General features: G+C 42.3%; 1 protein-coding gene across 6 annotated transcripts in view; it reads right to left on the minus strand.

The window, feature by feature from the left end:
- The window catches only part of Trak2 (trafficking protein, kinesin binding 2), a 73,897-nt gene that overhangs the window by 42,719 nt on the left and 18,959 nt on the right, over positions 1-12,219 (minus strand). For 5 of the 6 annotated variants that reach the window (XM_006496280.3, XM_006496282.3, XM_030242947.1 and 2 more), the window contains exon 2: positions 3,080-3,368. In XM_006496280.3, the coding sequence (XP_006496343.1) occupies positions 3,080-3,170 (91 nt within the window). In that variant the 5' untranslated portion in view covers positions 3,171-3,368. The remainder of the gene's footprint in view (positions 1-3,079; positions 3,369-12,219) is intronic. The other variant, XM_011238600.3, reaches the window with a different exon arrangement.

Here is a 12,219-nt window from a genome sequence, read left to right on the forward strand (position 1 = left end):
CCCATGTCAATAAACTCAGCCTGCTCTACTTTTATGTTCCTTCCACCCTTATCCCACACCCTTAAAATCCATTCCCACACATATTCACCAGGTTTCTGCTTGAATGAATTAGCAAACTCATTAAGCTCCTTAGTAGTGTAGCGAATTTCCTCATGGACTACACTTTCTACCTCCCCTCTAGGAGCCTGTTTTGCTTTGAGTCTGGTTACAGGTCTAGAAGAAACTATTGGTGGGCCTTGAGAAACATCAGTAGTGAAAGTCATTGCTGGTTTATCAGACTCTGCAAAATTAATTTCCTCATGTGGGGAAGGCATTATTTCAAGGGGTGGGGCTGAGAGTACTACTTCCTCAGGTGGGGCAAACCCTTGAGAATCTGAAGATTCAAAATTCTCAGCTTCAACATGGTCTTCCCACACATCCCCGTCCCATGTTATAGGATCCCATTCTTTGCCAATTAGAGCCCTTACTTTAACTGTCGACACACTCTGAGGCTGAGACTTGAATTTTCGCTGTAGTTCAGCCAACCTTACAATGAGAGTTTCCGTTTGATTTTCTGCAACTTGAGCTCTATTGCTACAAGAGAGAAGATTCTCTTCAAGGACACACTTAGCAACTTTTAGATCGTTTACTTGTGTCTGGAGCCTTTCGATTTTATCACACAACTTCTTCCTTTCATTCATCATTTTTTCCACAGATACTAAGAGCAGCCAGCCAGTAAAATCATTTTCCGATTTTTTCCCCATCTTGTAGAAAGCTTTGTGCACTGAATCACGTAATTCATTAAGAAAATCAAGGGCATTAGCTTCTTTAAGTTCGAAATATAGTTTCAACCATGGGTCTTCAAAATTCTCTTGAGCTCCCAGGAGGGAGAGAATCTGGAGAGGTTCCAATAGTTGAAAGTGCTGGTGGATCAACAAGCCAATTCCAGTATTTTAAAAGATTCATCCTGTACTTCTGTTATTCTAGAACCACTTCTGGTACCAACTTCGGTATTAGTCAGGGTTCTCTAGAGTCACAGAACTTATGGATAGTCTCTAGATAGTAAAGGAATTTATTGATGACTTACAGTTGGCAGCCCAATTCCCAACAATGGTTCAGTCACAGCTGTGAATGGAAGTCCAAGGATCTAGCAGTTACTCAGTCTCACACAGCAAGCAGGCGAAGGAGCAAGAGCTAGAGCTAGACTCCCTTCTTCCAATGTCCTTATATTGTCTCCAGCAGAAGGTGTAGCCCAGATTAAAGGTGTGTTCCACCACACCCTTAATCCCAGATGAAAAGGTGTAGCCCAGATTAAAGGTGTGTTCCTTAAACTTGGAGATTCAATCTTCTGGAATCCATAGCCACTATGGCTCAAGATCTCCAAACCAAGATCCAGATAAGGATCTCCAAGCCTCCAGATAAGGGTCACTGGTGAGCCTTCCAATTCCGGATTGTAGTTCATTCCAAATATTGTCAAGTTGACAACCAGGAATAGCCACTACACCATGTAAAGCAGATGAGACACAGTCCTGGAATAAGATTCTTATCGCCAGATGATTTCTCAACACAAAATTAAACTAAGGAAAATCCCTTATATAGAATATATCAAGATCACATAATTCAACAGGATTTCACATAATTCATATGATTTTTGCATAGACTGCATGAATTTTTAAATGGCCAATAACTGCATATGAAAGCACACTCAGTGTTATTAGTCATCAAGGAAACTAAAGTCCCCAAAGAAGCTACAGTGCAGATTACAGAAATGGTTCAAAGCAATGGACTGACCTTACCAAGTGATCATGGTGTGGGGCAGCAGCCAGCAGGGCAGAACCTACAGCCTTTGCTGGTCTTAAAGACAAGTTTGATCAGAACACGATCATATTCATTCTTTCATGGTTAATCTATGACTGCTTTTCTGTTACAATAGCAAAGAAGGTTAAAAAATAATAATTTTAAAAGCACAAATTAAAAAATCTTGTGGGCATGGTGACACATGCTTTTTTTGTTGTTTGTTTTTTTCAAGACAGGATTTCTCTGTGTAGTCCTGGCTGTCCTGGAACTCACTCTGTAGACCAGGCTGGCCTTGCACTCAGAAATCCGCCTGCCTCTGCCTCCCAAGCACAGGGATCAAAGGCGTGCACCACCACTGCCTAGCCGACACATGCTTTAATCCCAGCAATTAGGAAGCTGAGACAGGCAGGTCTCTGTGAGTTCAAGGGGTACAAAGAGAAGTACTATCTGGAAAAACCAAAGAAAGGAGAGAGAGAGAGAGAGAGAGAGAGAGAGAGAGAGAGAGAGAGAGAGAAAGAGAGAGAGAGAGAGAGCTATGTTTGGGTCAATCAGTAGATATGTTTGGGTTAATCAGTAGAGGCTGAGAAATTGTTTTGAGATTGTTTGAACCTTGAAGAAATGTTGTCTCTCTAGAGAATCTGTACTAGGTGCTACGTGAGAGTGTGCAGCTAGAACCAACCTTGGTCCTAGGGTACTCCTGGCAAACCTGTGGTTCTTACTTTGTTTATGGCTAGCCAATGACTGAGATCTGTGTGCGCTGTCTGCTCTCAGGGACAGCAAGGGCAAGATAACTTTGGTAGCTGGAACCTTTCCCAGCCTCAAGTAACCTTGTATAATGTTTGAATAAAGTAACTAGAGTGAGCTGGCTGAGTGTCAGTCTTTTCCAAGAAGGCTGAACCCCTCTGCTCCTTTGGAAAATGAAGTCTGGTCCTTATGGCAGCACAGCAAGCTCTCTTATGTTCTTTTATTTATTTATTTTTAAAATTATTTATTCTTGCAGATATAACATCAAGGGCCTACAACTTTGTCTTCCAAATCCACAAGTCAGTGAGCTAGCTTACAAGTCCTGCTCACAGGGGTTCAGTGGATATATGGGAGGCAGGCACAAAGAACTGCACAGAAGGCAGACTTTGCTAATGTGAGAGGAGACAAGGATGAACTGACTTAAGTCACTCTGTCTCAGGGTCACCAGGCTGCATAGGGAGGCTGGGGTTTCATCACAGCAGGTCATGCAGATCAGACTGAGGAATTTGCACTTTGTCCGGTAGGAAATAACACTTCAACATTATCAAAGTGAACTCACCAGTGATGCTCTCCGAGTCTCTATGATTGCTACTCATGAGGTTTGCTTCACCTGTTCGTGATTTGAAAATGGCATTCTGGGATTGACTCATGCAGAATCCTTTCCTGCTTTGGTTGAAAGGGGCAGCTTTCGTATGAATCGCAGGAAAGGAAATCCATTAAGCCATTTAGTAAAGAAATGGGCGTGGTCATATGGATATTTTCTTTAGAACAGATTTTCTGCGATGAGTCAGGTGACATCTGCAGCTGTAAGTGCTCTCATGTGGTTACCAATCCTGGACAGTCATGGCCTAAAACAAAGAACAGAGAGGGTGGTCAGAATTCAGCATGCTCTTTAATAACAGGACTCTAATCACCTGCCATTAAAAATGTTTTTCTAAGACATACACAACAACATGAGTAAACCTCAATGCAATTAGGGTGGGTCAAAAAAAGAAAGAAAAGAAAAAAAGTCAGCTCATGGTTTATGATTGCATTTTTGTAAGACTTCTAGGAAAAAACTCCGCCACCACCAATATATCTACAATGTCAAAGAGCAGATAACTGGCTGGGTGAGGGAAGGACTTGGGCACAGGAGAAGAGTTTGGGAACGACACATGTAGCCCGAGTGATGGCTTCAAACGTGCATGAATGATGCCAAGTGTAATCCAATTCCACAGCTGAAGCATGATGTCAGCACTCTTTACTGCAGTGCCCTATCATGGAGAACTGCAATGCAGTGCTGCAGCGCACAGGCCTGGAGGCACATGGAGGCACATGCATGCCAGGCCTTTATGCTGTATGTAGAACAGTGAAACGCTACTTGAAGGCAAACTGCGACGGAGGAACCATGTACACGACAATCCAAAAACAAATAATGTAATAACTTAAGAACTGTAGATAATAACCAATAAAAGAGACGAAATGGAGTAAGTTGTTCAGCTCTGGCCACTGCTGGCATTTGTGTCATTTGTGTGGCCCACACTGAATGAACCTTAACAACACTTGCCCTGTCCTGACTAGATGCTAGCAGAATCTCCTTTCTAGGCCTTCTCCTAGATGCAACAGGTAAAATGTCTCCAGACACTGCCAGATGTCCCTGGAGGCAAAACTACTCCTGGTGGAGATCCACTGATAAAAAAGAAATTCAACATCACTCAAAATATTTATCTGCTGGACCATGAAACTTAGCTAAGCTTTACTCACTATTGGATAGACAGGGCCTAGAGAAAAGGCTGATTCAAAGCTCTACCGATAACAGTATAAATTGCTATAAGGTTTTAGAAAGGCTTTCCCAATGTCTACCAAGCTTTCGATGCACAGGAACTGCAACTCAACAATTCTACCAACAGAATTTATACACTGTAGATATTCACAAAGCATGCCCGACATAGGGACAAGAATACCCACACAGTACTGACTTAAGTATTTTGTTTTCAGAAGCACACATACAAGTGGAATGACCATAATGATATGTTTCAGTAATGCGTACATGTAATGCATAATGTTTTAGTAGTTTAGTAATGTGCATGAAAGGAGTCAGAATCCAGGCCAGGAACATGTGATCCCAGCACTCAGGAGGCTGAGGCAAAGGACAGTGAGTTGGAGGCCAGCTTAGGCTACAGAAAAAGTTTCAGGTAAACCTACACAACTTAACATGACCTAGTTTCAAAACGATCAAAGAGCCAGGCATGGTGGCACACTCCTTTAATCCCAGCACTTGGAAGGCCAGAGGCAGGTGGATCTCTAAGAATTTGAGGCCAGACAGTACTATATAGTGAGATGTCATAAAGAAACATCAAAACAAAATAAACAAAGGTTGCAATGCAATGTATTTATACACACACACACACACACACACACACACACACACACACATATATACATGTACATATATGCCTACTTAAAACAAAGAACAACAGAAAGCAGGAACTTATCGGGAACTTATTCAGCTGGGTGTGGTAGTGCACACCTGCAATCTCAACACTAAATGGGGAGAGGCAGGAGAAATGTGAATTCAAGGCTCCTGTGAGAGATGGGAGTGGAAGGAAGGGGGTGTTCAGTGCTAACTAGATGCTTTGCATAAAGACATCTGTTGAGCAGTCATAGCTGCTTCTGTTAGGGCTAGTGCATCTTCATGAAGTTGTCTTATGTCTAAGTAGAGATCACAGAAAAAACAGTCAGTGAAGAACAGAGATACAATTAGAAACACGAGGGATACAAGTCTCAGAGACAAAGTGCAAAGTGAGCAACAGAATTAGAGGAGTCAAAGGGGAAATTAGAGAGGCTTAAGAATTAAGTGACCTTTTGGAAAACAATGTAATTCAACAGTTAGGGCTCAAACCAGGCTGGTAAACAAATTATCAAGTAAGAGAGGAGTTTAGTGAATACAGATCAGAATTTCCCATTACCTAGACTTTCAGATTTCCACAAATTGGCACACTTTAAAAACTTCTGTGGCCACTGGCACAGGATTTCCATTTCTGACCCTCCATTTCTTACCCTCCTTTCCTTTTGAGATTTTATTTTTATTTAATGAATGTAAGTGTTTGCCTGTGGAAGAGAGCATCTGATCTCCCTGGAACTGGAGTTATAACAACTTCGAGCCGCCATGCAAGTGCTGGGAACTGAACTCAGATCCTCTGGAAGAGCAGCCAGTGCTCTTGACTGCTGAGCCATCTCTCCAGTCCCATTCATTTTATTACTTCCTAAAACTTTTTATAAAAACCCAAACCAAAAACCAGAATAAGCAACAGTTCTTTTCCTGCAAAAAGCTTGCTTGCATAACAAAAATTCAATTTTTCTATAATTGAATGCTGATAATTTTAATAAATACTTAACATTTCTTTTACATGTACAACTATTTTCCTGGAATAAGTTTGCAATTCAGTAATGTGGATTAGCCAGTACAATACTAAGCAAAGCTCACAATATTTGTTAGGTACCATGATTCTTGTCATCGAAGATCATTTTCAAGTTCTAAGGGCACTCTACTGTATACACTTGGGTTTCCCCATAGTATCTTGCTATTCAGAATTGTGATTCCCAAACCAACCACCACAAAGGGAACAGAAATGTATTTGGATGAAACCAATAAAGATTTGCATCCTGAACTGGAGAGGAAGAAGAAAGAAGCCTTCTCTGGGTATAACACATCTAGAAACATAGATGAAATGTTAATGACGCTCTGTCAACATCTGTGACTTTTCTATGTTGTGTTCATGTCAGAGAAACTTTTTAATTAATCTCTTTTAAAGTTAAAAATACCCCAAACCTGGACTTGAAATAGGGGCGCAGGAGGTAACTCAGTCAGTGACAGCCTGCCATGTAAGCCCGAGGAGGAGGCCCATCAGAAAGCCTAGAATAGTGGTACTTGCTTATAATCCCAATGTCAGGAAGGCAAACAAAGCTGGATCCCTGGCGCTTCACAATCAGCTAGCCTAGTCTACAGGGTGAGTTCTAGGCCAGTGAGAAACTGACTCAAAAAAGAAGGTGATCGGCTCCTGAGGAGCACCCTCCGCCCCTCTCCAGGCACAGGAACCCACACACCAGTGAACACAACATATACACAAAGAATCCAGTGATGCACTTTAAAAGCTAGAACGGCAGTGCAGATGTAAGAATGACCTTGTCAGTAGGCAGCTCATCTGGTGTGTGACCAGCAAACTACTACCCACATCCATATTCGGTCTGTCACCTGTTTCTGCACAGTGTGTGAGCTAAGAATAGCTTTTACTTTTAAATGACTGGAAGAAAAAAAAACCCTATACGATGTAAAAACAAGACAATTTAGTTTTCAGTGTGTATTTTTAGAATACTGTTCATTGATTGCATTCATAATTCTTGACAGCTTAGAAACTGTAGTAATTGTGCCATTGACTGTACATACATAGTTAGCAAGATATTAGGCTATCACACACACACACACAAATTTGATACTTGACAAAAAAAGCTTCCTAACCCTTGATCAATATTAAAATAATTCAGTCATCAAAATACTATTATGTAAGACTAAGTGTTCCAAGATCAATTTCTGAAAGCTAGGTTTCCTTTCTTTAAATCAATCAATCTATCTATCTATCTATCTATCTACCTATCTATCTATTCATTTATTTGGTTTTTTTTTTCAAGACAGGGTTTCTCTGTGTAGCCCTGGCTACTGGAACTCCTGGAACTCACTCTATAGACCAGACTGGCCTCGAACTCAGATATCCGCCTGTCTCTGCCTCCCGTACACTACCACTGCCTGGCCCCTAGGTTTCCTTTTACATTTATATACTTGTAATTAGACTAAAGGAACAGACTTCTACTCTCTACATCCATTAAATGTATTTAAAAGTTACTTTCAATTTCTAGGAAGAACTTTTTGAGAGTGTAAGTTACAAGCTTGCCTGTGAAGGAAGGGCACTGGGTAGTGAGGAGGAAGGGAAATGAGAAATGAAGGATCTCTAACTGGTCCAGGATCCTTTAACAGAGCTATGTTTTTTCTTCTTCAAATCATGACTTGATCAAGACCACTGTGAAAACTCTAACTGTAACTGAAGCCGGCTGCTGTCACTCTGTAACATGCCAGTTGCTTTATTCTTACACTCATGCTGTCATTATGCCCCCTTCCCCCCAATTCTACTGAAGATGTTATTTGCAGTGTTCCTGGCTTACTCTGAACTCACTACACTGTGGGTAAGGATGACCCTGAGCTTTTCATCATCCTGATTCCATGTCCTGGAATTACAGGTATGAGCTACCACACTTTTCATTTCTTTCTTTATTCCTTTTTGCACACCCCCCTACACACACACACAAAGGCATGTATGAGTGTTCTGTCTGCGTGCATGTCTGTGCACTATGTGCATGCCTGGTCTCTGACAAAGTCAAAGAGGGCATCAGATCCCTTGAAACTGAAGTTCCTGACAGCTGTGAACCTCCATGCTGGGGATTGTAGCCAGGTACTTTGAAGAGCAGCCAATGCCCTTAACCTCTGAGCCATTTTGCTTTTTTTTATATTTCTACATATCACTTAAGAATACAAAAGTTTATATACAGGTTTTCATTATGGGTTGCAGACCTGTGTTGTAGAGATTACTGTTTAACTCTGGAGTTTGTGGGTGATTTGTTCTCAACACTTGTATAAAAGAGTAGAGTAAACTGGAGTGAACACAGAACTAAGCCCATGGTGAGAGTCATGCAGAAAGAATGCAGCCCTCCAGGGCGATCCGGGAGCCTGCACGTGGCACACCAGGTCAGGGGTGATTTAGCAATGCAGCGTTTTCCTGGGAACGCAGCAGAACACGCCCCGATTAACTTCTTAGCAAGGGCAGTTCAGAGTGACAGAATGACTGCAGTACTGTTTATGTACCTTGATGTTAGAGCTGGAATTTTACTCTGATTTACTGTGATTCTGACCTGTGCTCATTATTTAGTATTTCTGAATCTTATTTTAATTATTTTGCCAAGATGGGGGTATTTACAAATAAGTGGGATCAGATATTGAGACTAAATACAAAATAAAAATCCCTAGTTGGGCAACTGAGACACTCAAATGCTCACTGTCTCTAGCTTTTCTCTATCCCTTAAACCTGAGGAAAAGTGTCTCTCTCTGAAGGTCCTGCATGTCTGCAAACAGAACTGGTACATCTGAAGATCAGCTGAGTAATCTTCCATCTGAAAGAGGCAAGGACCAAAAGGACCCAACAAATGACCTAAGGCTGGCCACTGGGATTATCACTAGAGTTCACGCCCCATGGACTTGCAGGAAGCTTGTTAGTAAAGGCAAATCTCACAAGTCCACAGCATGCCAGCGAACTGCCTAAGTGTTCCCTGATGCTCTAACTTAATGCTTACCCACCATCAACATGTGACCTTCCAGTTGTGGAGGTCAGAGGCAGGAACCAGCTCCACTGCTTGGTACCAAGGTGTCACCGAGGCCGTGCTCCAGTGAAAAGCTTAGTCCCTTGCTTTCTAGCTGCTGCAGCTGCTTCTCTTGGCTCTGGGCCTCTTCTACTATCCTGAAGGCCAGCAGCATGGCACCCGGGAGCCTCCTCCTCTGCTTCTATTGTCACACTACTGGCTGTTTTTCCTTATAAGGAACCTATAATCAATGTTTAAGCTCAACTGGATAACCCAAGATAAACTTCTCAAGATAGAGACTGCAAAGTCCCTCTGCCTCAGGTAACATTCACAGGTTCCAAGAACTTAGATCTTGATGGCTGTGACTCAGGTGGCCACACTGGCTCAGAATACAAATCTCAGAGCCAATACTTACTGGTTGTATGACCTGCCCTCTCTTCCCTCATGCATCCCCAAGGGGTAGAACTCAGATGACAGGCTTGGGGAGGGGAGCACGTGTTCTTTCCAGCTAAGCCATCTCACAGCCCTGGAATTCTGCACAAACTACTTTACCGTGTTTCTTCATCTGTGAAATGGGCTTAATAACAGGATCGACTTCCCTGGCTTTGCGATGAGGATTAAGGGAGTTATGAGAGCAGCAGCCTCAGAGGGTCCCTGGGGCAGTCACACAGCAGCTGCAGTTGGTATGCTATTACTGTTTCCACCACCACCAATGGAACAACAGAAAGGCTTAGCATCCATGGCTCAATGGCATCTCTCTCAACATAAGAAGTCATGCTTCCTAGCTGTCCTCTGACAGTGAATCGGTCTGGGGACAGCCATTTTCTTCCTTTCATTTCTGGGGAACAGGAAACACAGTCCAGAGTCCCAACTCTCAGAACTGAACTCTGGGACACACCGACAGCACCTCCTTTAGCTGCACAGTTCTGTGTTCTCCCTGTGGCACTGTCTTTGTATGGTGGCTCTTTATTTAATCTTTTTAGAAACAACTGCGTTTTTCCTACAAGCTACCAAGTCAAGCATGACACATTTAACAAGAAACAGACCTCTGTAAACCACGCACATTTAGGAGAAAATCAAGTAAAACAACCAACTAAATTGTTTAAAGAAGGACGGGACTCAAAATGAACCACCAAAACATGTCACTATCATTGCTGGGAGAACACATTATGACTAAGAACTGAGTTAGCTCAGCCACAGAATTCAATGGTCGACAGAGAGAGCCTAAATATAGGCACTGTGCTTAAAAAAACAGGTAGATACTTCCTTAAAACAGGATACTTTGGACAAAACAGCCCCATGAAAAAGACTAGAAACTCAGGAAAATCCACCTTATGAGAAGGCAGAGCCTGGAATTATAGCAAATGCAGATTTAATAAAGCATATTAAAATATATCTCAAATTGTATTTACAAACAATACTTTGGGGATTAATTAGAAACTCATGTTGGCTGCTAAGTTGTATGTAAGAGTGGGAGCAATGCCAATCACTGACCTGCAACAGCTCCTCAGGCAGAGGTAAACCAAGCTGGACCACAGTAAGCTTTTAAAAATGAAATAAATTTATCTTACTTCTATATAAAATAACTAACTTTTGACCAAGACTAACTGGTTATACCATAGCTGGCCATACTTTGGGCAAATCTACCAAAACTTCACAGGAATTATAGGACCACACCAGAATTGTCATGACTTTAGTGCTATAAAGGCATGGGGAGTGTCAACCCCCAAATCGAAGGGGACCAGTGAGCAGAAGACATCTTGAAGGTGGAGAACACATAGTGCACCCAGCAGTGAGGTAGCAGCGAATGGGCTACGCCCAGCACAGCTGTTCTAGCAGCTATCTGTCCGTGTTCCTGTTTCCTACTTTCAATTTAGCGGCCAGTAGTGTTTTCATAATATGACATATAAGGAAGCCGCTTCTGATTATAGACAGAGTGGACCCCAAAGGCTGTTGAATCTATGACTTAAGCATCCCAAACCATGAATAAGATTCAGGCTTCCTACAGGATATATTTTGGGCTTATTTGTCTGCTAACATCAACATCTGTTGAGGTAGGTAACTCCTCCCTTCCACAATCTCCACCACCAGAAGGGAGGTAACCTCTGGCAAGGAAGGAGTCCACAGCAGAGCGTCACCTGGAGATAAGAAAGGCTTGAGCCCAGGGCACCGTCTGCAGTTCTGATAAGTTTCCACAGATGCCCTCTGTCATCCCCTATGTACACTTAGCCTTTAAGCTCTTACATCCTAAGCTTGACCCGAATCACCCTCTGAGGAGGCAATTGCTGTTTGGAGTGGTCCTCTGCCCATACCACATCAGATCATTCTGTTTCTTCACCCCTGGCTGCTGACCATTAATGGCAGAGGCCTCTATCTTCAATCGCCACAGAACTGTCCTTCATTACCATCTCTATTATGTACAACGTGTGTGAACTGATATTTTAATTTTGTATGCTAGTCCTACATGAATCCATGAATCTGTTATTGCCACTGCTTTTAAGGTAAAGGGAAACTTGTAATATTTGTATACTTTTTGAAACATGGTCTTGTGTAGCTCAGGCTGGTTTTAAACTTGCTCTATAGCTGAGGATGATCCTGGATTTCTGATCCTCCTGCTTCCAGCTCTGGAACGAAGGGATGAGACTCATGCCACCCTGCCTAATTCACTCAGCGCTGGGGTTGCCCCCCTGCCTTTCTTCATACACGCCCATCAAGCACTATACAAAGCAACTTCACTCAAAACCCAGTTACAAGTTGTAAGGAGAGTCTGCGCTTCAGAAGATTTGTAAGAAAGTTAATCTACAAGGCCAGGACAAGACTTTCTGTCCTGCCCACTGCAGCATGTAAGGGGTTACTGCTTGTCATACAGTTAAGAAATTTGGAGAAGTTTGGCCTGGTAATTCCTAAACAAAGATATGCGCATTATCTGTAGTTTTGAAGCTGTCCAGCTCAACTACCCAAGTAGCAATGGATACTGTTTCTCTGTGTTTTGTTCAACAAATGAAATGGGAAGAAAATAGGAGAGTGCTGATAAGTATCTGTGATTCAAGACCTTCGAATGACTCCATGATTCCGTCCTAAATACAGTTGAAAGGTCTAAAAAGCAACAATGAGGCAGGCTTTGCAGGCAAGGCACATGAGCTGCTCACTCACAGAAAACAAGCTCTCTATGGTCACTTTCATGTCCACGAGGGGAAACCCCAAAGCAAAGGGCTATTATGAACTTTTCCTCCAAAAGGCAGTGTGGTCCCTACTCTTGAAAATTCAAATTCCAGGTGTGTTAAGCACTAAATATTGCATTTAATAGAGATTACT

Source organism: Mus musculus, chromosome 1, assembly GCF_000001635.26.
Source record: "Mus musculus strain C57BL/6J chromosome 1, GRCm38.p6 C57BL/6J".
NCBI lineage: Eukaryota > Metazoa > Chordata > Mammalia > Rodentia > Muridae > Mus > Mus musculus.